The following is a 27,642-nucleotide window of genomic DNA, read 5'->3' as shown; positions in this document are numbered from 1 at the left end:
CTATTTTATTTCTGTTTGTGAAATTTTCAAATAAAATAGAAACACAAATACAAACAGTAATAAATGTTTAAAACTATTTGTAAATGGTTTCTTCCCATCAAGTAAAATTGAGCTGTCTGTTTACAAATTTTGCCATATATCATGTCAATTTTCATGTCCTATATGCATCTACCAATGAGAAATATGTTCATTCAAGCTGCAATAGTCCCTTTCAATGGAAAGTATATTTCCTATTGATTATATCACCAATTTTTTCAAAGATCAAATGCAGCTCAGTGCTAAGGAGGAGTTGTAATATAAACTTCGTAGTGATGGAATGTTGGTTCTAAAATGAGTGTAAATGTTTCTAAGGTTCAAAGATACTTAAACCACACTATTGAGATCGATTTGGGTGTGTTTGGAGTGAAAACCATTTGAACTATTTATTTGTATTTAATTTATGTTTGCCCATGTTCACAAATAAATGGGTGTTTAAATGTTTATTACCATTTGTAAATATTTACAAATGGAAATGGTTGGAGCCCTATTCAGGGACACATCTGCTCTTGCATGGCCAGAAGGCTTGAGCTACTTCCGAATTCTGGGCCTGGGTTTAATTGTCATGATGGCAAAACCAAAATTAGACGGAGTTGGCTGTGACTTAAAGCAATCGATATAACAGCGCTCTCTGCCACCAGCACGCACCATGGGGTCGTACATTTCAATCATGAATGATGGTCTCATCAACCAGTTCCAAGTCGACGTCCGTCGTCAGTCCTTCCTCAGCGGCAACACGACGAATGGTGTTCTTGTTTCTGGAGTCGTTTTTTGGCCTAGAGTGGGGTGGATACCCGCTTGGTAAACCCGATTCTGAATAATAGTATGTTGCTTTGTGACTGCGGGAGTGTATATGTGTTGACGCGTTGTTTGTAGACGACACTCGAGCGGCGGCGTTGGTTGCCTAGTATGAGTCGATGATTCAGAGTGAGGACACCTCTGCGTTTACTGTCGTGATGACAGCATCGCAGTCGCCAGGCGTTGGATTAAGGAGAACACTTAAACGAGGGGTACTCTTGTATTCAATATCAGATTCCATAACAAGAACAGGAAGTTGTCGTCGTCTATGGCCCGGATTTGAAGCTGAGCCACGTTTGAGTTGTTGCCTAAGGGCTTGAGAGCAAGTTGAGTATTAGCGCTGGCTTGAAGAGAAGTGGAGGGAAGCCGCACTAGGAACGCTTGTGTGTTGTTTCTTCGCGAAACGAAAGGAAGAGCAAGCTTGAAGCAGAAGGCGTGACATCACACTTTCTCCTCTTCTCTTTGCGCGGTCATGTCGTCAAGCCACCTATCCCAACGCCTTCTTCAGCTCAAAACACGCGGTGGATGGAGACGAAAGAAGCGCTGCTGCAGCAGGAAAGGATGGAGAGGGAGAGGAAAGCTAAACGAGGAACGACAAATGGGTCCTGGTGCATTACGGGCACTTATTGGTGTGTTGGCCTGGTTTTTCTTGCCTTTCGAATGACTCAATGCAGCCTTAGGACTCAATCTCCGCTCTCCTTTCCTGACGCGGTCCAAATCGTACTGTGCAGCGACTTCGCAGCGACGATAAAGTCTTAACTAATTCACGCAGTCGACACGACACCAACTCTGCCACACATACTTCGTTTATCTGTCGCTAGCGCTATATTCGAGCTCCCAATTACTTCCAACGTCCTTTGCCAGTGCTTTCCGAGCCCGACAATGCTCTTTCCCTCTCCTACTCCTCAACAGGCCCATTCTTCACGATTTCTCCCTGGATATCAAGCTTCAATCACATCTTCGGCGCTCGAACCTCTCCTTCCTCCCCATTTCACGCCGACTTTGCTCGTGAAACTACCATTAGCCTTGCGCTACATCGTGTTGAGGCGGCGAGCCTGCAGCCAACATGTGGCGGTCGTCGCGAAGACATGATGATGTGGTTATGGAGCGCGCAAAGGAAAGATACTCGAGTATGTACTGGGTTTTACTCTACAAGCATTTAAAAGCTGACAACGAATGGGCAGATACATTACAAGCACGTTTGTACATGTCGTTTTTGTTTTTTTACGAAAGATAGCCGACACCCTCAAGATTCGAGAGACGATTCTCGTTCACTGGCAAGGAAGCCACACAACGCGCAATCCATTCCTCTCCATACCCTTCGTCCGTCCCCAGCCCTACACACACGGACAATTGTCTTCTTTGATGCCTTTTTGGCCTAAAGTCAGTCACCCCCGCAGGCGATCGTGCAGCGTTGCGAATGCATCACGTGGAGGCCAGCAAACCGTGTCCACCTCTACAAGACACCACCCCCCTCACTCTCAATTCTCTTCTCCGCGCATTTTGACGGTTGAGGCTATCGTCGAGCCCGTTCTCCAACGTATATGCTGTTTCGACACATACTTGGTCATTGTATTGCTGTCCGAAGCTGAAGAGGCTACTGCCGACGCTTCATCACATTTCCAACATGCATATCCACCACCTTCCCTTCCCTTCCCTGTTGGCGCAAGCGCCATCCGCACGACCCAATCGAAACCGCGTCCCAAAATGGCAAGTCACGTGGGCCGACAGCCTGTCGAAAGACCTCGATGTATCTCCCCCGGCACAACAGTTGTGGCTCCTGCTGGTGTCTCCTCATATGCTCTACACTTCCCCTTCTCTACCCAACCCTTTTGGCCGTCGGATCCGGAGTGGAAGGTCTTCGTCGAGTGTGTTTTCTGGGCAATGACAGTGGGCATGTAGATGGGGTCTTCGCGGCGCAGACTAGTAGCCGGGCTCAAATGGGTGTTTCATCATGAAGATTGGGGGTTACAGAGGTGCTAGAGAATGTCCGCCGGAGGATGCCTGACCTGTGTCTCTGACTCGCTGTCGCTTTCCTTCAGGTCTGGCGCCGCCGGTTTGTTGGAGGAATGACAATAAGTACTGTAGCCAGTCTCTTTTAGACCACATTTTCTCTTGTCTACGGCATCTTTATATATCTTGTGTGGTACAACCCAAGCAAATTATCGTTCGTCTTTCACTCCCATGATTTCCGCCTCGGATGGCCATTCGGCATCGAAACTTTGATGCCAAAGGTTCTCTGCAGGTGCTGCAAGTCGCGGATGTCCTTTTCCAGAATACCATACGGCGCAAACTCGACGACAAATCGTGCGAGCTTCATTTTGCGCTGAACACCATCGGAACACATATCCGCCACGCGCATGGCGATTCCATCCAGGAATGGACGAATGTTAACTGGGGCGGGCGCGGAGGCAGGTATGACCAGGGTAAAGGATTCAAGGTTGGAGAGGAGGTTCGACTCAGCGAGCATTGCAGAGCACTTCCGCCCTTGGTCATTGGTCATGGAGAATGCGGTTACGGTCAGATGTTTGACCGGGTGGATTGTGTAGGAGGTGAGGAGGTAACGGAAGGCCGCAAAACTTACGGGTGTGAGTAGAGAGAGTGAGGTTACAGTCGCGGCGGAACGCTCGATAGCGGGGTCGATAGAGGACTCGACAATAAAATAGTGAAGGTCGGAGAGGCAGAGAGTTGTTAGGGCGGGTAAGAGGAGGTGGTCTAAGATGGAACTGCTGTCGTCGGCCACCAGCGACAACGTCGACAAGCGGGGCAGGTATAAGTTAGAGGCTGGTATGTCCTCTTCGAACAGCGAAGAGAGCGACAGCTCCTCCAGCGCCGCAAGATGAGTAATTACAGACAGGATTTCGGTGCACGTCGTTGGACGAAGGATCGTCAGTTTTTGCAGTTGATGGGCAGGGAATGAAAGCCGCAAGACCAGGCGGGGAATGCTGATGGACAGCTCTTGGAGACGGGGAGCATTCATTAATACGGGTCTCTCGCCGGTATCGATGGGGCGCCAGACGTCAAATGCGAACTTGGTCAATAGGGGGAAGTCGAATTGTGCATTCGCTGGCGTGTCTGACTCTGAGTCGGCAGCCGCCCAATTGACGGGCCACTTGATGCTGCACAGGGATGCTTCCGCCCATTGGGGAGCAGAGTCGAATATACACCGCGGGAGGTCGTATGACTCGTAATCGTTGGCCTCTTCGGGAATTGAGAAAACAACAGGCAGTCCTTGTGTCCGCCGCAAGAAGTGCTCAGCGAGAATATCCCGCTCGCCGTCTATGAGGTAAGAAACACGCGTCCAGAGGTGCGGGTCTGCGATAGCCGTCCGCCGCCAGCGTGGACACACAGCGGTAATTTGTAGCAGCGTGCTGTTAACGTCGAGGGAATGTGAAGACGACACTGCTTCCGCAAAGATGTGGCAGAGTATTTCGGCAGGAAGAGTGTTGATTGGGTAGACGATAGTGGATAGGCTATCCTGGAGGGCTTCAAGATGGTCTTCGAGGATTTGTAGCTGGGTCTTGAGTTGTTGGATCGTCTCTTTGACCTTCTCTGCCTTGTCTCTGAGTTGAGAAATGGAAGTGCTGTCAAAAGGAGGGTCGAGTCGGCGAGCGGCACGGAAGAACGAGAGCATCTGGGCGGCATCGCGGTCAGACATTGAATGAGAAGGCTCAAACGATCCCAATAGACGCGAGTTAGCAGTACTTCAAGCCAAGCAGTGAATAAATAAACGGGGGGCAAGACCATGACTCACGGAGGACTCGAGACACTCAATTACAGAGCTTCCCAAGATGAAAACAAGAACGGGAAAGAGAGTCCAGTTGTTTCCGCGGTCTGGTGGAGGTTGTCGTCAAAGAAGATCGTCGCGTGTCACACGTCATAACTCTTTCTTCGTCTTCACCACCCCCGGTCAACGCCGCGGCTCAGAATGCCCACGACCAGTCCTGTCGCTATGCATACGCTGCCAAACGGGCCTCCAATCCCACTCTAGAGTACCAAGAGGGACACATCCGAGTCGGCAACGGCACGAGTGCAGAGGCGGAGATGGAAACTTGGATGTGATTCAGAGGTGCGTATTCAAAGGATTGCCCATTGAAAGTCTCTGCTCACCCATATTCTTCCAGCCTGTTGAACTCGTAACAGCTCCGTCCCGCGGGCACGATCGCCACCCGCGTTCACCCTTCCACACCGTTCCGACATCCCCATCTTCGACAACGAGATTTACGAGAGCAGTCATTCGTGCGACAGTTTGCAAGCAGAGACGCCAAAATGTGCGGATGGCTTTGGAAGCCGCTGGGACGGCGGATACCGGCAGAGCAGTGCGCATTCCAAGTGCTTTCAATCCAAGTATTCCGGTGTGACATGGAAGATGACGATGATCTACTCTTTTCCTCTACCTCAACCAGGCGCTAGCACAGAGTGCTGTCTCGAACGGACGTCCTGCTTTACATGTAGCAGACGTGAAGGAAGACACGCTGGGTAACAGCGTCAGCGGCCAAGCACGTCAGCATCTTTTGCCTCTTTCACTTTTCTAACCGCCTGTTTCTTGCCAGACTCTTGCTCGACGGCAGCCATGCGGTACGGCGACTGTATCGTGGCAGGATATGGACGGGTCAATGAGGCCAACGGGGCCAAGGCGCGTCTGCAACCCTCTCTGCTCTGTTCCTGCTTGCTGACGGCATTTCGCAGACCAGCCCTCCATCCGTTTGCGGGCAATAACATTCACGATCCCTCGCTACAACACCGTCTTCAGCAACTCGCCACACTACATGGACCGCGCAACTTTACAGCAACAGGAGACAGAGTGTCTACCCGTAGAATATCGCTCGACCAATCGAGGAGGGAAAGATGTCGAAATGTGGCGGGAGGTAGCTAAGCGGAATAGGGCTTCGTGTCAACGTGTATGTGCGGCCAACGATGCGTTTATCTCCATATCCATCTCTATGCTAACTTCAGTCGTCAGACTGCATAGCCTTCATCTTGTCGTAAACCGAGAGCAGGGGGGTCCGAGGCTTTCTCAAAAGCATTGGGCCAAATCTAAGGGCTGAGCGGGTGCGTGAAATGCGTCTTATTCGTCTCCTTACCAGCTCATTAGGGCTTTCAGGCTGATTCGCTTCCATCCACCACAGCTCGACCGATCTCTTCACTTGGGTAGTTGATTCTTACTGACAAAGATACTTCTAGTATCATCTTGAAATGCATGCCCTTTCGTCACTTTCCTTTGCCATAACGGTTCCCAAACGTATATCCCCGCCACTGTGGTCGAAAGCATCATGTCGAGCAAATGTCGAGTGTCGTTCATCATACCTCCGCAACCAGCGCTAATGTCGCTAGGGGATTTCGCTATCTTCTTCTCTTCCCGTTCCTCCGTGCTTCAAACTATCCATATTAATTGTTACCATCTTCCATCGCCATCTCCTTCCTTTTGAAGCTTTTTTGCGCCCACCTCGGGTTTTGTGTCCTCAGACTAATATCGGCCCTGTGTTCACAAGAGACTTTGGTGGAACTCATCTGTGCTTGGTCACCTGTTGATCAGGCGTTAACGATCAGGCGTTAACGAGTTGGGGCTTCTGCAGTGCCCGCGGTTTGACTCTTCGACGTCGAATCGACGAACCCTTTCCTAGGAGCCAGGATGGAGTCCGATGGACTCCTCGTACTTTCAAGTCACTTACTATTTCTGACGACGAGAATCAGCGACCTCTACCATGCTCCTTTTGCGCCACCTACATGCACATTATCGCCAATGTTGCCCTTGCAATCTGACCGATCATCTCTCCTCGTTTCGCTTTTCTCGCGTGCTGTCACGCGTGAGCTCGACGACAATGGCACTCTTTCACGTCATATCCTACGGCTCCCAGCACGCGGTGCCCTCAATATATTAATATCTACAGCACTAATAACTAGTGCCTCTCGGCCTAAGCCTGCCTCTGGAGGTTTTGCTGGGAAGTGGACTCCGTCTTGTGGGCAGTCACGGAATTGCCAAATATTTATTGCGCGGGGGATATTGGGATGCCGGGGACATGCACCTCGCGACTTCCTCCCCGTTCACTGCTGCCAGGTCTAATCAAAGACAGACCACGACATCTCACACTCATACCATGGAGACCCTCAACGCCTTCCTTCGCCCGCACGGCATCGCGCTGCACTACCTCGACGAGCGCTCGCCACCTACGCTCTCCGCAGTAAAGGAAGCTTTACTCAAGCCCGCGCTCCTCGGATACCTCATCACGCCGGAGATGGACCGCAACCAGCTGGCGAAGGGTATGTGGGAGCGGCTGAGCGAGTTTGGATCGCGCGTGCGCGGCACAGACAAGCGGTGGGACGAGGCAGAAGAGTGCGTTCCTTAGGCTGCTCGTGCCGGGCTCGTTCTGACCCCTTGCAGACAGGGCCTCGTAGACGTCGACAAGACCATTGAGCTGGGCACGACGTATTGCCGCAGCAAGAATAGGCCTCTCACGGTGGAAGCCGTCCTGGAGGTGCACTCGTATCGCTTGGCGCTGGTCGAGCGCCGGCTGACGCTCATGTGGCAAACTTGGAATAATTTTGTGTACTGGAGAGTGGCGCAATATTTGACGCGCTCAGCTCGAGCATATTCAAGTTGTTTAGGGACAGACGAGTTCATTCCGGTTGGTGAATCAATATTGTTGCATATATAAGGGCCGCTCTTCGTTCTGCGGTATGAACACATGCAAGATATCTAACCCTTGAAAAATATGAGCGAAACAATTGGCATGAGCGAAGAAACTCACGCGTTCCCGGTCTAGAGGACTCCCTCCGCTCCCAGACACAATGACCCCTCCCGGGCCCTCCGCGAAACGACAACGCAGCTCGCAGTCCTTCGAAGCCCGCCCCGCTGTTTCCCATCCACTATCCATCCTCGATGGCATATACCGCCCATGCGCTGTCTCTGGCGGCCAAATCAGAACGTGTCTGGAAGCAGGTAGGTGATGCCACGCACCTGCAGCCAGCTGTCCTCTCACTCGATCGTCTCATTCGCCACAGGTCCCCGCCGTCAAGAGCTGCGCCATCTGCGAAAACGCGTCAGGCAAGGCTTTAGGCAGCAGGGCGGGACAGACCGGAGCAGTCAGTAGCTCTCGCAGTACAATGCTGAGCCGTGTTGATGCGCATTCGGAGCATGGAAGAAGAAGTCGGTGCCCGTCGTCAAAGAAGCAGGAAGGTCGGGCCGACATGTGATGTCCGTCCTCCACCACCACGATCCGCGTCTTGAGCACGACCTTCCCTGCACTGAGGAGACGCGTCAGAGGGCACTCCGCGTCATTAGAATCACTAACCTGCGGGGCGCAGAGGAAACAGAGCGGCTCCTGTCACGCAAGCTGTCGCCCATGACTAGACCTCGAATCGTTCGCCCTCGGAGTCGCCATCGCGTTAACAGAGAAAGAGAGAAAGGTAAATACCCAGGCTGGTGAGGAAGCGATAACCTGTTTGGGCCTGGAAGTCGTGGCTGTCTCGGAGCTAGATGACGTTTTAGATAGCCAAACAACAAGAAGAAGTAAGCATGTTTCGCACCTTAGAGTGCCTTGGAGCTCAATAACTAGTGGCGGACGGAACAGAGGCATCCACCCGGTCGTAGTCAGTTAAACTGCAGTCTCGAGGGCGACGCTGAAACGGACGAGTGGCGAGTAGCACATGTAAATGAGACTAGAAAGATTTGTTAGCGACTGAAGCTGGGGAGCGACTGGCAGTACACACTCGAGCCATCCGTAATGACCATCCTATGTCGCAGCGCCGGACGCGGGGTAAGCTCTTGCAGCGATAGGGATATTGTCCCCGCCGGCGTCCTTGCGTGGTTTGGAGGAGATATCGGAATCCTGCATTAAGAAACGGCCTTCGCAGACATGGATTATGCCGAGGAGGTGGCAAGAGATTGACGAGAAGGGAGGGTGGCGAAAGAGAGTCTGCCACTGGCAGGAAGAACGTTAGGGCCGACATCAAGAAGAAGCGTATAACATTACGCACCTTGAATACCAGCGTCATACAGGATGGTTCCTCCCCCGGCTCTGCGTTGCCTCTCCTACATTCTCCACCACGCTAGCTTAGGGCGCTAAGCTGCGCCTTGATTCGGCCTTCGAGCTTCTCCCTGAGCCCTCAGCAGCCAGGCGATAAGAACGCGGCTGGCTCCGAGTACTGCTGGCATGAGAGGCGTCAGGCGTTTCGAGAACGACGTAGTTACCCGTCGCATGGTGGGAGAAGTGAGAACGGCTACAGGATTTGCCGCCGTTTGGGGGAGGAACCAAAGCAGGTCAGCAAAAAGAAGATATACTACTCTGGGGCCCGCACCTCCCATTTAGCACTCGAACGAGCCATGGATGGCCTTTGACGGTGTCGGACCGCGAGCAGGAAGATATGTACACTAGTCCATGGTCGTGGTGGAGAAGAGAAAAGGAAGATCGGCGCCGGTCCGAGCATGTGATCTCCGATCTTCTTCTCCTCCCTCCACCACGACGACCCGCACAGTCACCTCATCAGCGAGCACACGAGTCATCGTATGGGACGAGTACTCTGTCGCGGCCGCTGTCGCGCCTGACTTCGAGAAGCTTCGAGAATCTTCCCAGCCGTTGTGGAGCCGACACGCTGAACGAGGGCCCGCCTGTGCGACAGCGCCAAGGCGTGTACCTTGAGCTTGAAGGAGCTGGAGCTTGACGAAGCAGAAGCCGCGGCCATATGCTGGGAAGCAGGAAGGTGTGTAGCCGATCTGTCACCCCGCGTTTGCTAACTTTTTCTTGTAGCTTCTGCAACAGCCAACGACACGAAAACCACGACGACTATATACTAGAGTCTTCCACTTCAGCACTGGACGGTGCCTACCGGGGCCACAGGCGGTTACCAAGCAGGTATGTCTCCACCTTGCTTGCGCTTTTGCATTGAATCTCACATCCTCTTTCAGACGGTCTTGGGACGCAAATTGCTGTTGCGAACGAATATGTGCTGGCGCGCTGGGAGTTGTGATGAGGCGGGACGGGGAAGGTCCTGCTGAAGGTATGGAACGACCACTGAAGTTTTGCAGCGCTTTTCTGACTTCTTCCTCGGCAGACAGACACTACCTTGGCAACTCTCTCGCAAACTAGAGGATTTAGAGGCCAGAGATGGACGAGAGAATGTGGGGCGTTTTCCAGGTTGGCGCGAAGATAATATCGAGGGCAGCCTCGCAATGTGCGTGAACGACCATATCCGTATGAGTCCTATGTCTAATCCTTTTCGCATCCATCCAGTGGTCTTACCCTCATTCTTCTTCCTCACACACACCCCTCGCGGAGCCTATTCGGCCCGTCTCACCAGTCCTCCTTCACCAGTCCTCCTCTTTCATTATTGCACCAGCACGACTGGATACCTGCGCGCAGTGCCTTACGGAAGGGGACGATGCGAATTGATTGAAGTAACCAGATACTTGGAGAGAGCGAAAAAAGTGCGTTATTTATCTCCTTCTTTCGGGCTTCTACTAACTGCTTTCGCAGCTTTCACAGCTTCCGCGACAGGCCAACGGCAAGAGGACATGTACCCATCCGCCTGCCGCTTTCTTTTACCACCACTTGTCGCTACCCGCTCGCCGTTCCCCCTACACCAACGACCATACGAAAGACTGCCCGTCTTGTTCCCGCTTGCCAACGACGACAAGGAGGAGTCTGTGCAGCCGGGCGCTATCGACCGAATCTCGTGCTATCTGGCGTATATTTCTTTTGGCATGTGCTAGTCGGGTGGAAGGCCTCCGCTGCATGTGTTTTCGTCCGAGGGTGGACTTCGTGCCGGGCGTGGTGGCGAAGCTGGGAATTTGCTGGGAGACGGAGAGGAGGGGATGTAGTTGTGGAGGGGGGCGCATATGGATGCGTCTGTGGTGATCTTAACGCCGCGGGTTGCCGTCTGAGCCCGGTCCTCGTTTTTTTGTGCCAACCATCGTTCATGACGCGCCAACGGCCCTTATACAGGAGCTGTCGAGTACCTTAACTACAATGGGCGTCGACCTCGCTAGCCTTACCTCCACTCCTACCTGCTCCATGACACTAGCCGACTCGGACAGCCCAAATCCGTTGAGGGTATTTTGGCGCGTATATAGCGGCTAGCCTTTCAGACCGACGATGGCCGTTGAAAGCCTGCTGGCTTTGATTCTCACCTGAGGGCATTTCGGAATCATGACTCTAGCGACGTGTATCCATTCCATTTGTACATATATTCTAGAACGGCAGAACCAGATTCAAGTTGTCCTAAATGTTTGTGTCTCCAACGTAAAGCACAAGTAAACATACTAATTAACAAGGGCATTCGACATGGACAACATGTACGGTGCTGATATTCCTGATGTTACCTGCTCTACTTGCAAGATGCCCTTCTCCGCTGCCCGGGGCATCGTCTGCCGCATATTCACGCTAAGGGTGCCGATGTATGCAGCTTCATCCTGCCAGTGAGGGGTCAGGTAACGATGGTCTAGCTCAACAGCATAGCGGAACACAGTCAAAGTGGGATGCGCAACAAGCACGCTGTCGAGGGCGGCGAAGGAGACTGAATTGAAGAGTGGCTGGCTGATCATCCGAAGGCCCGGGTAAGCGCTGAACTGCAAAGTGAGCTCCGCGAGCGCAGTCGCATGGGAGAGGAAGGCGATGGAGGAGGACAGGACGTGCTCCTCTCCCGCTACGAAGGGCATTCCAAGATATAGGTTGACCTGGTGCAGACGTGGGAAGTCCACAGGAAAGGCAAGAGTATCCCATCGAAACGGGCCTGTTTTGCTTTGTCAGCATAGGAAAGAGAGGTTGTATGTTAAACTTACGGTTGAAGGACAGACGGAGCGTCTCCAACGTGTGCGCGGCGAAGAAACACAACTTGAGGTGATCTTCAGTTGCCATGTTCTCTAGTGTCAGATGACGGAGGAAGCTGAAATGGTGTGCAAATTCCGAATGACACAAACGGTCAAGAAGGATCAAACTAGACGATATTGTGAGGGATGTAGGTGGAGCTGAGTGGGAACTATCATTGTTGTCGTTGTTATCATCCTCGTGCTCTGATTTAGAATCGGAATCGAGCACGGGCCCAGCGCGAACATAGTTGAGAGAGTCGGCAGAAATCAGTGTTTTGCGCACCAGCTCGACAGATAAGCCATAGACATCGAATAAGGAGAGGGCTTTCAATCTGCGCGTTAGTTGTTGACGACTAAAGTCACGGTATATGTCGAGGAAAGTCTGGATGATGCCCGAGTGAATCCTCGGCTTACTATCAACTTGAAATTTAGCCCCAATTGCGGTGGAGCCCCGTATGCGCGCCGTCTGTAGCGCTGACAGACACCGGAAGACGGATGCCACAGTCGTATCTCTCATTGCCAGCGCTATCTCTTCGTTGTCCACATGGTCGATTAAAACGGTGAGATGCGTGATATATGCAGCGAGATGGGGAGAGCGGGTGAGGTGCGCGAGAGCATCGGAAGAGCTGTGCCATCTTGGTCCAGCCTCCCAAGTGTTTGGCCGTTTCGAAGAAGTGATGGAGAGGTTTGTGAGCAGCCGTCGTTGACAGGCTATGAGGAAGACGGATGCAACGAGGCAGAGGGCTTTCAGTGCCGCGGTATCTTCTTTGGCGATGTTGTCGACGATAGAGTCAATGAGTTCTGCTGGAAGATGAAACATAATGGGAGAACCGGAGGAAGAGGCAATGCTCACCGTGACAGATCATTCCTTTTCTCTTCTCGACTGCCATGTCCTTCATCATCGTCATCACCCCACTTCCATCCACTTCCCTCTCTCCCCCTTCTTTCCCACTGCCCGCTGGACAACGTAGTCGTTGTTGGCTGTCGCCTCAAGTATGTTTGGCCTGCTGTCCGTCCTTGTGGCTGCGTTGCTGACGTGTTTTCGCAGCGCATTCCTGAAGACGGCTCACTGAGAACGGGAGGAGTTTGAGCCCCGCGGGAGACAGATCCTGTGCGAGATGACAGCGGGTTATACTCGGAGAGAGGTGTGTGGCTCCACCCAAGCGACACTCGCGGGCCTTCTGACCAATACCAGACCTATGCCAAACTTCCCCTCTTGACGACATTATCGTCTCTTCCATTCCCTCCGCGACGGGCGCTGGCGTCCTTTTACTCGCGCATCAAGTATACAAGACGGGCCAGCTCATGCCGCTCATATGCAGGGAGGGCCTCGCCGACAAGCTTTTCGGCGAGGTCGTCGCAGACAACGCTCAAAAAGGACGCCCTTCTCCAAACCAGACACCTCTACCGACCACACGCGCTCATCCTGCCCAAGGAACCCGCTTGCTCATCTTCTCACTGAACGTCGGCTTATGGCACGAGTGACGAAATCTCCCGGGCCTGCACCTACCGCAAAGCCAGCCCACCATGAAGCTTGCCCATAATCGCCTCTGCGGCTTCGCGTTCTCATCCCATGTCACCGATGCATCACCCGCCTTCTTTGCCCGTACCAACCACCGCGCTCGTTGTCCATCCGGCCATACTTGCCAAAATCGGCGAGATCACGTGGCACGCCGGACCTCCGGCGCCGACAGCGCTCCATATATCTCGACGACCATTGCCCTGTGGGGTGCCTCTCGTGTTACCCTACATGTAGCGACTCTCATTGCATTCTTCCGGCTCTCGTTTCTCATGTTCTGGTCAGCGCAGACGTGGTTTGGAGGAGGAAGGGTGGCGGGCGGGCCCGGGATGGATAGCATCTTGTGCAGGGCGATTGATGGTCGCGAGGGGTTCTATTTGCCATATCTCTCTTAGCCCCGCCTTTGACGACAACAACTACGTTTCTCCCCTCCGTCTCCGCTGCATGTATTCTTACGGCACCAACTGCTCGTCCCGTATATGATAGATATTGGTACTTGATTTCTGGATCTCGAGGAAGATGTTCGGCGACCAGCGCGCGATCCTGTATCGCCACCGGTTGGCTTCAAGATCGATGGCAGAGGTCAGTTTGTTGCCTGAGTCTTCGTTTGAACAACTCACCAGCGTCAATACACAAGTCGCCACACATACCTGACGCCAGTATCTCCTGCAAATTTGTTATCGAGCCACTTGATCATTGGCTTTAACCACATTGAGCCGGATGGAGGTGAGGTCTGGAGAGTCGTGGGAGGTGCTAGAAGGTTAGCACCTTCCGCTCGGCCCATTCTACGGAGCTATATGTCGTCACGGTCAGCCGCGTTTTGCTCGTTTTCGTTGGGCTTGCTTACCCATCCATACGTAGTGCTCGCAGATCGGCGCATATCCCCAGCTCGCGCGCTCCTCCAGCGGAGCCGGACGCTGGCCCAGCTAAATCTAAGATTGTTCTCCGAGATCAGCGACCTGTCGCAACACCAGCACCAAAATGATCACCTGCCCGGGTCACACAGCCCGAGTTCTTCGTGGTTGCTCGCCTGTCGCCAGCTCGCAGGCCCCGCCGTTGCCAATGGCGCAGCCGCACGACTCAAAGAAGTTGATTCTCGGTGGAAGGAGATGCTGGCCTTTGGCCATGTGGCATGGGGAGGCGCACGGATTGGCTGACCTTGGCGGTGGAGATTGTCGCGATGACGGAGCGGGTGCAGCGCCGGCGTGCCATTTGAAGGTAGTCGCAAGGTACTAAGATATACTTAGTTTATTGAGCATTTCATTTGGCATTAACCACTAAAGAACCTTCGCGCGAGAGTCAGACGACACAGCAAGGGAGAATGCCCGGTGCTCATCAGCTTCTTCAGCACCCTCCATCTGCCGTATCGTTGCCGCAGGTTGATATTCGCCTCCTCGCTATGAAGCATTGCATCGCGCTCTTGTTTTCCACCCGGCTCACCGGAGTCTCCAGCGCCGTTGAAAAAAATACCATGATCACAGCTGTATCCGGCTTCGAGAGGTTTGTCTACGCCTCTTTTGAACACGCAACCCAGCGGCAGGATGTACTCCAGCTTGCATCGAAGCTGCTGACCATCCCGCAGGATGTTCGCCAAACCCGGGACAAGCCTGAGACAACCGCTACAAAAGCAAGCTTGTGCAGGCTGCAACCCGAACTTGGGCGAATATGCCATCTCCAACAGCACGAGTGTGACGCGCGCAGAGAGGGAGGGAGGGGAAGACATCGGCGGTATGGGAGACTGAGTAGGAAGGTGCAGATTGATGGAAGAGCGCGTTCGGGGCGACAAGCGGATGGATGAGTAAATGGGGTGGTGGTGTTTGGGGAAATGTCCTTTGGGTGGGCGGGCAACCCGTTCTCAGACAGGGCTGTAAGGTATTCTGGTGGTTGACGCGATAGTTGTGCCAATCGTAAGGAAGCGGTGGGATAAACAGCTTGACCACCGACGGGAGCGTTGGAAAAGAATGTGTGTGTGTGGTATGCCACATCAAATTAGGGAGTGATTGAATATCCAGGAACGGACACGAATGAGGATGGGGCAGAGAGCTAAGGTGGTGCTGCGCTCCATTCTTATGAATACCCTCAGCTCGTCGAGTATAACAAGCCCTTCCTCTTCCGGCCGGCCCATGGCTTCAAGAGGTCGCTGGTGGTTGTAGAGAAGAGGGGGGGATAAGAATTTAAGTTATCAGGCACGAAGCGCTACAAGGCGGGTCAGCAAAAACGCGAATGCAAGTCGGAGGGTACACACCTTGCCTGTGCCCTGTCCCTTGGCGGCCATTATGCCAGCAGCTTCATATGCTTCGCCTCGGCCCAAAATGATAGCACGCCCATCTTCCCGACGGCATACGTGAGGAAGCTGGTGCGAAAGCGGGACTGATCAGGGGCTGTACTAATGTCAGCAGAAAAGATCTCCAAGGTGCAAATAAAAGCAAATACACGCACCGTTGTGGCTCTCTTATTATTAATCGCCTTGACACCGCTTCGGACGACGATGAGCTGCCCGAAGTTCATTGGTTTTCGTTCGCCCTTCACATCGCTCACTTGCCGCGCTACAGTTCTCTCGGCCAGCAACAGCACCGCTACCTCGTAGAAGCGCTCCCTCGAGTAGGGCGGAAAAGTCTCGAGCGGGGCGGACAGGTTGCTGTTATGCTCGAGCTCAAGCGCCGCCAAGGTGGCGAGTGTGTGGGTGGCACTCGTGGAAGTTGTCGGATTGGATACGGAGGAGGAGTAGAAGTACAGGTTTATGTCGAGGGTAGATGAGTGTGGGGTATTGGGAAGGCGATACCTCCTCTGTTCTTCTTCGCGCACTAGGAGACACAAATGCATGCTTGAAGGCGCAAGCAAAGCACACGCGGGAGGTTAAAGCTATTCGGTGTAGCAAAGGGGCAGGCGGCGGCTCTCTGAAGCCAGTAGTATCAATTAGCAAGCTATATTACAGCTTTCAAGCGAGTCTGCACACGGAGTAGCAGTCAGTAAATGTGAAAACGCAAAATAGCCGTTGACGCACAGACAGTAAACCAGTCCACCTCCCGCGCCAGCTCAACACGTTCTTCCAGTCCCTTCCCTCCATCCCAAGCCCCTTCTGGTCCGCCAGCACGAATATCCAAGGTAATCCTGGGGAATGAGTCGCGCTTGGGGGAAAGGGTGGAAGAATAGACACACGTGGCGTTGTCTACACATCCTTCTCGGCGGCTTGAAGCGTCAGGAGGTCCTCTTGAGCACCGCCATTTCGATGCCCAGGCGCTTGCGCGAGGGAGGAGTCGGCGCTATTGTACGGCTCGTCATGGTGCGGAGGAAAGATCCGCGAGGTCACATGTTTACGGGCCGATCGCCGCTTCTCTTTTCCACCCCGACCACGACCACGACTGCGTCGTTTTCCGCGCTCGGTGTTGCTCGCTCGCCCCACCTCATTCCCCGAGGGAAAGAGAGGTATGAACTTGCTGCTTCTGCTGTTGCTTTTGCTGACTGTCCCGCGCAGCGCCGGCCTCAGCTTGCCACTCTTCAATGGCCCGCTGCGGCTCTCGTAGGCTGAAGAGCCGCCGAGATAGCTCCTGCCCACTGGAATTGGAATGCGCATTGGACTTTGCGGTGCGTTGTCGTCCGCCTCCATACTTTCCTTGTACTTATTTCAGTGCTACTAACTTGCTAGATCGACGGGCCCTGCATGCAACCATCCTGAGACCTCAACTACGCCGAATCCCACTATCCACCATCTATGCCAATCCCACGCATGCTGCATGCACCCTGATGCGCACAAACTGGGCGCAAACGATAGAGCTGGCGGACGATTGAAGGACGACACGATGAGGTTTTGGAAGCGGAAGAGGCTGGTTTGGAGGTGCGCCTTTCCCACTGCATTTCCGTCCTCCTCTCACTGTCTCATGCAGATATTCGTCTCGACTCCTACACCCCCTGCGCTCGTTTTTCGATACAGCTACTTTGGCCTTGAACGGTCGACAGACGCCACCGTTTATGCCATCCGCATTGCGCGCTACCCCAGCGGACTGAGGAGCTAGGCGAATGTAGAGGGGTAGGAAGCGCAATTTCATCGGGGCTGGGAGGAAGAGCAATCGTGTCGGGGCCGGTCATGCACTGTCTATCGACACCAGCAATAACAACTCAGACAAAGTCTTACCTTCGACCAGTCCGCCGCGGCCGTCATTCGGAGTTGACGGACAATACTCGCTCTTCGCTCTTGCAAGCGGGATATCTTCGAGAAGGACAAGAACCGCCTTGGTATGTCTGCTGACCATCCATTCCGGCTGAGCTGACACGTTTTTGCAGCCGATTCCTGAAGATGGTTTGCTGGAAATCGGAGGCGACAGGGCCCTGCGGGAGAGCTATCATGCGCGAGAAACTACAGTCAGCGAGAGAGGTGTGTAGCAGCACCGAATTCCTCGCAGATACATTCTGACCTTGCTAATACTAGACTTCATCCACTTTCGTTCCCCTCCGCGACAGGCGCTGCCTTTTCTATGCTCAAGTTTTCGAGGGCGTTATTCCGCCCCGCTCAAGACTCGGCGCTCCGGCTTAAATGGTCGTTGCGGTCAAGGCTGCAAGCGAGAAGCCTTCTTCAGCGCTAGGCCAACGACGGACGACCAACTCCCCTCATCCCGCCCCGCGTCAAGCATTTTCTCTTCACAGCCGACCTCGGGGTGGATGACTGCCCAGCCGATTATGACTCGAATACAAGGCCAAACGTGTTGAAGAAACTAGACAAAATATTCGATGTTTATTAGAGTAGGACTACCAAGTATTTATACTACTCTCTTTATTCTAGTATATTCTGTATTCTGAGTCAATAGAAAGTGGGAGAACATTCCCGACGCGCCGAGCGTCGGTGATGGCGCAGCCGCTGACGTCATCTCTCGGCGATGACTCGGGTTCGCCAACCCGCTTACTTCAACACTCCCCCTCGAACACGAGTCGAGCCGTGCTTTCGCAAGCATGGTGCGCAGTGGAATACCTCGCCTGGGTTAGAGGCTTTCTTGTGGTGTTGTAGACTCCCCCTTTCTCCATGCAGTCTCTGATGCTGACTGTAAATCCCAGTGTCTGTTGCCCATGTGCCGTTTGCTGCTTGGCCGTTCCTATGGTCCTTCCTGGCCGCCCTCGGCGCCAGCGTCAACCCGGAGTCCATGCCGTGCCCATACCAAATCCGTTGCCGCGGCCCATAAGCCCTCGGTGTCCATGTCCGTGTCCGCGAGTCCATTCCCATGTCGTGTCGGTAGCCTCTGGCCCGGTTCCAATTCAAGTCCATCCAATTCCGAGTCCGACTGTGATCCAGCCCATCGTGGCGATCCCTTTCGTGACTCTGTTCCATTCCATTCCAGGTCCCAACCAACTGATCCAGCCCATTGGCGATCCCATGGCGGTAACCCATCCCAAGCCAAGTCCATGCCGCTCCGGCGCGCCGTGAGCCCAGAGCTGTGTCGATGACCGATCTGTGCTGACCATGCTCATCTGTCCGTGTGCTGGCGATGCTGAGCCATCTGCCATCCGTGATCGAGTGTCCGGTACGTGTCGTTCCCTTCGCCGCTCTTTCCCGCTGCTCTGCCAGCCCATTGCCGTAGAGGGATCACATCCCAAAAGGCTGCTCCATGGAGCCGTCCCATCGCGTGGTCGCTGTGTGTCGGAGGAGGGTGGTGCAGGGGATAATAAGTGGTGTCGCTACTGTGGGGTGCTTGGCCAATGTGAGGTGCCGGGGCCCATAACCTGTTGAAGAAACTAGACAAAATATTCGATGTTTATTAGAGTAGGACTACCAAGTATTTATACTACTCTCTTTATTCTAGTATATTCTGTATTCTGAGTCAATAGAAAGTGGGAGAACATTCCCGACGCGCCGAGCGTCGGTGATGGCGCAGCCGCTGACGTCATCTCTCGGCGATGACTCGGGTTCGCCAACCCGCTTACTTCAACAAAACGAACAAGCAAACGAATATGTAACTCACCAATTTCCCATTCCTTATCTTCCCATTCACTTCGCCTCCACCCGTCGCCACCTCCACCATCCGTCTCTGCCCTCGGCCATCGCTCCCCAAAACGGCCAGATCACGTGCCACGCCGGCCTCCGCTCCGCCGCCGGAAGGCCGTCGATATACTCTTGATACCTCTTGAGGACTACGGCGTCTGTCGCTTCTTTGAGTGTACCTTGGGCTGCCGCACATCAACCTCGCTCTGCCTATCTCGTTCAGTCTGGCTATCTGGGCCTGGAAGCTTGTTGTGGGGTAGGGTTTTATCGGCGCCCGGGAGGTACTTTGGAGGAAGAGCGGTGAGCGCGTAGACGGTGAATGGCTGGCGTGAGGCGCGGCCGCCGGGCGTTTGGTCGGATGAAGGGTGTATGCTACTCTGGGATGTCTGCATCCCCGTTCATCTCTTCAACGCCGTCGCTTTGCCATTGCACTGACTGATGTCACGACAGTATCGGGATTGGGCAATACAACATTGTTTCTCTTATACGATACCAATGTATGGAAGCTTTTACTTAGACCTTCTGACGCCTTAGTCCACGCCTTCGCAAAACCAGCGCGAAATACTCCTCCTCTCCGCCGGCGTTATCATACTTCCTAGGGTGCTGTGAGTAATTCAAAATGAATTACTCACACCTGTTTCGAAACCGGTTTCGAAACAGGCCCGTTTCGAAACAGTTTCGAAACAGGTGGCCCGGGTTAGGTAATTGTCTCGGCCCGCACGCCGCCGCCGGCCGCCAGTGATCAAGAACTGAGGAATGTTCTTGGGTGGGTATCAAAGCCGGATCCGAGGGGCTGGGCCTGGCTGAGCCATGTGATGTGTGGTCTCTGGGCCGGCCAAGCCGGGCTCTGGGGCGCCGCAGCCGTGACAGTCACGCGCCGGGCATCCCGGGCCTGTTTCGAAACTGCTGTCGACCCCAGCGGAATTCAAAACTCACGCCTGTTTCGAAACCGTTTCGAAACGGGTTTCGAAACGGCTTCAACTCACAGCACCCTAATACTTCCAAGACCCGGCCCGCAACCAAGGATGCAGCACAATACGCAAACTGGGATGGAATCCACGAATTATGAACTTTCTCTGAGTCTCCGTTCCCACTCCAGATACTAAGGGCACCAGTGTATTCAGGCAATAGATGAGCTCATTCAGTCCCGCCAAAATAAGACGGAGCCGCAAGCTGCGGGTCAGATCCACATTTTTTTCAAGATCTGCGGGGTAAAGAGTCCGATAACTTGTCGTGTCCACGTGCTCCAAGATGACGGTCTGGAGTCGTGCAAGCGGAATGTTCTTGAGAGACGCTGGGAGGACGTCCCGGTCCCGGTTTGCGACTAGGAGGCGGCGTTCTTTTATGAATTGATGGGCCCAATCACATAAATCTTGAACCACTGGAAAAGCTGTGGAAGTTTCGTCTTGGATTTGCAGCTCGCGCAGGCTCGGGAGGCTGGCCAGTATGGTGCCAGGGAGGGTGGAGTCGTCGGACGTCACGGCGGTATGATCTAAGCAAAGTGCTGTGACACTGGCGTACTGCCCCGAGGCAAAGACGTGCTCTAAATAAGGTAGATTTGCGCCTGATTTGTGGTAGAGTAGACCACTGCACGTGGCACGTAAAGTGAGACACTCGAGGACAGTCGGCACTATGTTGGCTAAGAGAAGGTGCCAATCTGGTGTGTCGCAGTCGATGGTCAGTGACTGACGTCGAGGGAGGGTGGTTATTGCAATTCCTGATTCTGGTTGGACTGGAATCGACGACTGGGGCAACGCACAGAGCTCGATGGAAGTGATGTTGCTGAAGTCCAAAGTGGCCATCGCGCGCAACAGATTATGGCTGTCGTTGCATGATAGGATTTGTACACAACTCCAGTCCACGGTCTTCCCGAAGACCTGGAACTCCCTAGCACGAGGGCTGGAAATGCGGACGAAGCGCAAAGGAGCCGTTTTTACTGCGGCAGCGAAGGACTTGTTGCTAGAACCATACAGCTGGTTCGAGTCTTGAAAACACAGGGAGAATGATTCCAGATTGGAGACATCGGCAATGATATATTTGTATGATACGGAAGAGTGTGGGAGGTTTATGAGCTCCAGCCAGGCGAATCGCGCGGAGTGTTGATTTAATTTGAGCCGGCGTATTGCTGTAGTAGCCACTAGGTCCGAGTTCAAGTCAGCCCAGATGGACACACGCAAAAGACACTTTTTGGAACGATGGAGATGGCGGGAGACAATGGTTTGCATGACTTTGGAGGTCATGTACGTCTGCTGTTTGTCAATGTACACGTGAATCGTCGTCCAGAGGTCCGCACTGGTGAGGATGATTTCGTTCCAAGTGCGGGAGACGAGGCGGAGGCCATAGTGCGCCGTCATGCTTCTTTTAAAGAGAGCATTTCGCGCGGAGACATTTATGTTGAGGAGTTCATCCGAGGCCCACCATCCCTCTGTCGCCACTGTCGGATAAGCCTGCGAGTCTTGACTGTGATATTTGAAAATAGTGTTCCATAGTTCGAAGGGAAAGTGAGGGGAGCTGCCAGGTCGAAGAGTATCTCCCGGTGTCAGATGTAACATCGTTCAGAGCGCCGGCGGGTGTGCTTCCAAGTTGGCGACGTGGCAGTAGAAGTCAAAAGGCGGATAAGGAAGTCACGCCGTCACATCCCATATCGATGTCAGCGAACACATTCGTGGTTATGCTCGCCAGCACCAACTCAGTGGGACAGTATTGCAAGTTGAGAGATACTTAATGGGCCGATTAAAAAAAAACAAAGCATCATAGAGGGAGATGACAAGTTTTGGAAAGAGTCCCGAATGCAAGGTTCTGTAGCCAAGTCATACCACGCCCGCAGGTAGCTAAAACAGGCCCCCATATATCATCAGACCATCGAGGATACTCTTAAGCATCCGCCGCCCGCCCGCGCCCGACCTCTTCGCCAAAGAAACTCCCCTCCGGCCTCGCAGGTGGCCGCGCCGAAAACACGTCGACGACGGCCTTCCTCCACGAATACGCCGGCAGTAAGAATTGGGCAGGAAGCCGTAGACATGCTGCAGCATGAGATATGGTCGCTGCGGCGATACGCGCTGCGCCTGTGAAGATACATCGACCTCTTTGCGGAGGCGATGTGGCACGTGACTTGCCAATTTAGGACGAGGAAGGAGAGATTATGGCGTGGATTTGGGGGATATGGCGGGTGCTGGCGCAGGAGGAGGGGGAAAAACTTGGGGTGTATGAAGAGGAGTGGCAGCGATCGGGTAGCGAGAGGTGGATTCGAGGGTGTTGTCGGAGGCCCGAAACAGGTCGGTCGTAGGTTAGCGAGCATACGGTGGCTTTGGCAGCTGAAGGTCGGTGGAGATGTCATTTGGCGCTGCGTAAAGCGCGTCAGACCTGGGTGGCCATGTCCGTGTTTCGCAGAGTATTCAGCAATTTGCGCTTGTCGAGCTCTTCTCCGCGACCAGTCGAGAGGTCTGGTTTGTATGAAGAGTAAGAGGGTATGCCGCGCCACCCTCTTATGCGTTAAAAGCACCCTACGCGACGGCAGCTGGAGGGCGTAGAAGAGGTGGGGGCGGCTGACGCCGTTTGGCAGCGAGGTCTGACGACAGCGCGGTCAGAAAGCGTTTGAGAGTGAGTCGTGCAGCCACGTACCGTTGTCCAGTTATACTCGCGCGTATACTAGTAGTATCCACACAGCAGCTTCCAGACCCGCTTATCCGGCGCAAGCCTCTATGTCAAGCTGTCATAGTGAAGAACGGGCTGTGAAAAACTTGAAAGGCGTCAGGAAAGTCGGCGCGGGATGCTGGTAGGACGCACCAGAGCTACGGCAGCCACACACCCATGCCCACAGCCCTTTTCTGCCTTCTTTCCTCCAAAGGCAATCGACGCTGGGCGGGACAGTCAGCGACAGCAGCAAAGCAATGAGCGCCAAAAGACACACCTCGGAGAACGGCCCAACATCCTTCGCTGCCCAACCCAGCCCTAACGACGTGCCTCGTGTGCCACCAAGCGGGGAGGAGGGTGTGGACGGTTTGGTCGTGGTCGTGGTGAAGAAGAGAAAAGCGGCGATCGGCCCGAGGGCATGTGACCCGCCGATCTTGGCTCCGCACCACGACCAGTCAAACGACAGTGCGGGCTCCTCCCCTGTGCGGCGCGTCTTGCGATCAACATGAAGAGGCGCCTCAAGCCGCCGGGAACCACGCGCGAAAGCCGCCACGTGTCAGTCTTCGCCCGCCTCGATAACGCGATTGGTTTCCACAGGACGAGCATGGAATCCGGAGCTGGCGAAGTGGAGGAGGTAAAGGACAGATGTGAGAAACTGGAAGAGCGTGTTGAAATGGTGCTCAGGCTGGAGGTGCAATGATGGTGCAAAAGGTGCGTCAAATAAGCTGTTTTGGCTTGTCGCGTTTACTCACTTTTTTCTCTTTGCAGACTCGCTCGATAATACATCTTCGAAATCTTCCCCACCTAGCCAGAACCTCAGCGCCGCTAGTGTCCTCGACACCCACGTTCCCCAAGGCTGTCGGTGGGCACAAGTTACAACTTAGCAAGCGCGGTCTTTTTCAGTGCAGGCTTGCAGCGCGGACGACGCGCCCTGACACAGGCGCGCTATTCGTCCTGCAGCTATGTTCTTTGCGTCAAGCTCGGCGTCGGGAGCGTCTTCCAACAGCATTTTGGTCTGGCGACCATGCGGCGATGCTAGGAGGAAACGTTGCGGTCGTTAGGGATGCCGCCCGTTGCCGTCCCCACGGGCTGACGGCAACGGTCTACGGCTAGGCGTTGCCGTGCCGTTCAGAAGTTCGTACCTTCAGCCAACGGGACGGTTACGGGTCGGGTCCAGCCCGTTGCCACCGTATAATTACGGCCGTCACGGCCGTGAAAACGGGTCAACGGGTACTGTGTTTGGTAGGGCTTTATCTTAATCATCAATCTTGATAATATGCGGTGTCTCGGAGAATTTTGATCAAGTCATCACCATGACCAAGTCGTGACGTGGCCTGCTTTCGACCACCATAGGCCATGCTCTGGTGGCTTGAATCCACAATATATTGCCCCTTTACCTGCTGTGCGACACACAACGACCCCCCAGCCTTTCAGACCATTCTACCGCCTCTATACCCATATCTCGGCCGGCGTCTGTCGATGACGTGTCACCTCCGACATCGGTGCCAAAAGCCTGCTCACCAATCCATCTTGGCCACTCTTACAACCCGCGTTAGCCGTTCCCAGTAACGGGCCATATATCTCCTGCAAATCGTACCATTTTCCTGGGCCATTCGTTTACAAAGAGGCCCGGATTGTGCATTGCTGCTGACGTTTTTCTTCAGAGTTTCTCCGTCTCTTCTGGGTATAAAAGCTGGTATGCGCTGGTCTCTATTCCCATCGACACCATGGCTGACCAGTGTGCACTAGATGCTAGCGGAAACCTCAAAGATGCGAACAATATTACATTCTATGAGTCAGAAAGCGACGAGCACCCTATCCGTGCGTTGTTACATCGAATCTTTGTTCAAGCTGACAGTCCTTCTAGCCCAGCAGCCTGTCCGTCGCAGCGAACGTCCCCGTCAATCCGACAACCTTGCTTTGTATTTGGCTGCCGAAAAAATCGATGAATATGGGAATACTCGAGTGCCTCGTGTACGTCGTGCGCGAGCTACACCTCAGAGTCGTGTGGTGTTGGTAGCGGAGACGATGAGCGAGGAGGATGATGACGATTATGATCTCCCTGCATTGCAAGCAATGTCCGACTCAGAGGATGATTTTTCCGATGGTGACGAGGATGTAATTGACAATGATGAGGTACGCGGCATATTATACTGTTCGCGGCACATCTAACTGGAGTCTCAAACAGCTTGCTGATCTGCTAGCATCGAAAACTGCACCTGCCCATCCAGGAGCTTCGATTGCCAAAGCTACACGGTCTCATGGCAGTAAGCGCAAGTCAGATGCCCCTGCAACTGCTGGGCACCACAAAACACCACGTATTGTCGCTGAAAGCAGTGCATCTACCTTATCCCCCTTATCCGACAACAACGAGGACGACGAAGAAGTGCCTGCCTCTCGCGTAATGCTGTTTGCATGGCTACCTACCGCGCTGACTCTCGCCTTTTTAGAGAAAAAACCCGATCTATTACTTCTTCGATGCCGTTCCGAAGAACCAAGAGGGAACAACCGGGCAACGTGGGGACAAGCATTACATCGCACGACATGGAGCCAACCGTACAGTGCTTACGATTACGAAGAGTATGCGGTACAACACTGCCAGTACGTCTAAGGCCTGTCTCCGCTATTTTGCTAACTATCATCCAGAGTTGTCGGCTCACCTAAAAAAATACTCGCCCCTGCACTATCGTCTCTTCTGCAGTCTCTATGCTAAGCGCAACGACACACCTCCGACGCAACAGGAAATTGATCTAGCACGAGGCCATGTCGCCATTGACAGCGACGAAGCACGCGCTTACCTCTCAAAACTCGAAGCAGCGACCGAGAGTATTGTTCAGGCGCTCCGCAAGCAAGCCCAGAAATCACAGGTGAGCGGCATATTCTGTCATAAGAGTAGCAAGGTCATCTCATCGTCGATCGATAGGGTGAATTTGAGACTGATGTCTTTATGGGCCTCCTCGCTGAATGGATGGTTGCCTGCGACCAACCATTTGAGGAGGTCGAACGACCGGAATTCGTGCGACTCTTGAAATATACTCATCACGGTGCGACACCCGACTTCAAAGTCCCTGGACGTACGGCCATACGATCACGGATTATGAAGATGGGTAAGGATACGGTGGAAGGAACAAAGAAGATGTTCATGGTGAGCGGCAGTACCATCCTAAAATTTTCAATGCGCTGATATTGATCCAGGAGCTCGAATCGAAGATTAGTATTTCGCTCGATGCGTGGACTTCCCCCAATCAATATCCCTTCCTTGCGATTATTGCCCATTACATGACGAATGACGGGAGACTTGAAGAGCTGTTAATTGATTTCAGAGAGATTGTTGGGGAGCATTCGGGAGAGAACATGGCGGAAGTGGTCTGGGGGACCATTGAGAAATATGGTCTTGAACAGAAAGTGCGAGCTGCTTGCTGAGTTTCTCCAATGATATCTGAATTTTTGCCTAGATCTGCGCGCGTTCGTCATGGACAACGCTACAAACAACGACACTATGATTGACGCGCTGGAAGTCAAATGCGCCGTTCGGGGTATCGCCTTCGATGCAAATGCTGCGCGTATTCGCTGCTTGCCTCATACAATCCACTTAGCGGCGATCAAGGTTTGAATTGCAAGTATACATGAAGCAACGACTGATACTGCCATAGTTATTGGAAACTATCGGCGCAATCACAAAATCCGATCGTAAGAAGGCGGAGCGGCAAAATGGCGACTACCAATTTGCGGTGACTGCGCCACTTGACGATGCTGCTGATGATGATGGTGAGGGAGACGAGGGCGAATCGGAGACAGAGGAGGAGGGGCACCCGCGTCGCCAGCCCAAGTATGAGCCGGTGCATAAAGTATGCCACTTGCCTCCTTCCATAGCTTCTTCTCACTCGTTACTCAGCTCCGACAAATCAATCGCGCGATTCGGTCTAGTCCCCAACGACGCCAAGAGTGGATCCGAGAAGTCGAGGCATCTGAGGACTTCAGAATGGGGAATCTCGGCGAAAATGTCTTGCTGCCGACATTGGATGTTAAGACACGGTGGTCATCCACTCACGCAATGACACGTACAGTAATTTCCTAACATTTGAATATCATATCAATCCTATCCAGGCCGCAGCATTCATTACCGCAAACCGACCGACGACTTTGTTGGCAAGCACCGTGAGCTGCGCCACCTGGATCTTACTGACGACGACTGGGATGGTATCATTCTTGTTTCGGGCTGGCTTAAATCGTTCCGGACAGCAACGACGCTCATGTCCACGACAAAGCGGCCAATGTTGTCATACACCCACGCAATCTTCCGTGGTCTTCAAGATGATCTTAAAAGCTGCCTCCGCGATCTACCCCTTTCGACACCATCTGTCCTCCGGAATGGCCTTCTTGCAGCCCATAACAAGCTCAGCGACTATTATTACAAGATCGAAGCGTCGCCGTTCTATACTTGGGCCGCATGTGAGTTATTTCTCTTGTGTGATTTGCTAAAGATAACATTTCATATAGTGCTGGATCCCCGCATCTCTTATGATGGCTTGAAACAGGACTTCCGCGAGGACGATGACCTGCTGTCGCATCTCGAGACTTCAAAACTGGCGCTTGACGATTATTTTAAATCAAACTACCTCAAGTTTAACCTTGTGTCGACGACACCAGTGCCGCCAACGGTCATACGTCGTCCAGGAGGTTCCCCACAAAAGGATTTCACTGCACGATACCGGGTACAGCGGGAGCGCGTCTTGGACGAGTTGCGGGAGTATTTTAGTTTGCCTCGCGAAGATTTCACCAACTGTGATCCTGTTAAGTGGTGGGTCGCTCGTCAGGCCCAGTTTCCGAACCTTTTTTGCCTCGCTCGGGACTTGATGACAATTCCTGGTATGATGAAGTTTA

General features: G+C 53.4%; 2 protein-coding genes across 2 annotated transcripts; both read right to left on the bottom strand.

The window, feature by feature from the left end:
• Window positions 1-3,010: 3,010 nt before the first annotated feature.
• Window positions 3,011-4,492, bottom strand: MIND_00001100 (uncharacterized protein; the record flags this gene model as incomplete). Its single annotated transcript, XM_037356987.1, has 1 exon — window positions 3,011-4,492. One exon carries the CDS (start codon window positions 4,490-4,492, stop codon window positions 3,011-3,013), a length of 1,482 nt encoding a protein of 493 aa, XP_037224897.1.
• Window positions 4,493-11,092: 6,600 nt separating this feature from the next.
• MIND_00001000 (uncharacterized protein) lies at window positions 11,093-12,458 on the bottom strand (the record flags this gene model as incomplete). Its single annotated transcript, XM_037356986.1, has 2 exons — window positions 11,093-11,562; window positions 11,612-12,458. 2 exons carry the CDS (start codon window positions 12,456-12,458, stop codon window positions 11,093-11,095), a joined length of 1,317 nt encoding a protein of 438 aa, XP_037224896.1.
• Between the last annotated feature and the right edge of the window lie 15,184 nt (window positions 12,459-27,642).

This window comes from Mycena indigotica, assembly GCF_014461135.1.
Source record: "Mycena indigotica strain 171206Taipei chromosome Unknown Mind.scaff0001, whole genome shotgun sequence".
In the NCBI taxonomy this organism is placed as follows: domain Eukaryota; kingdom Fungi; phylum Basidiomycota; class Agaricomycetes; order Agaricales; family Mycenaceae; genus Mycena; species Mycena indigotica.
This window is presented reverse-complemented; position numbering and strand designations above follow the sequence as displayed.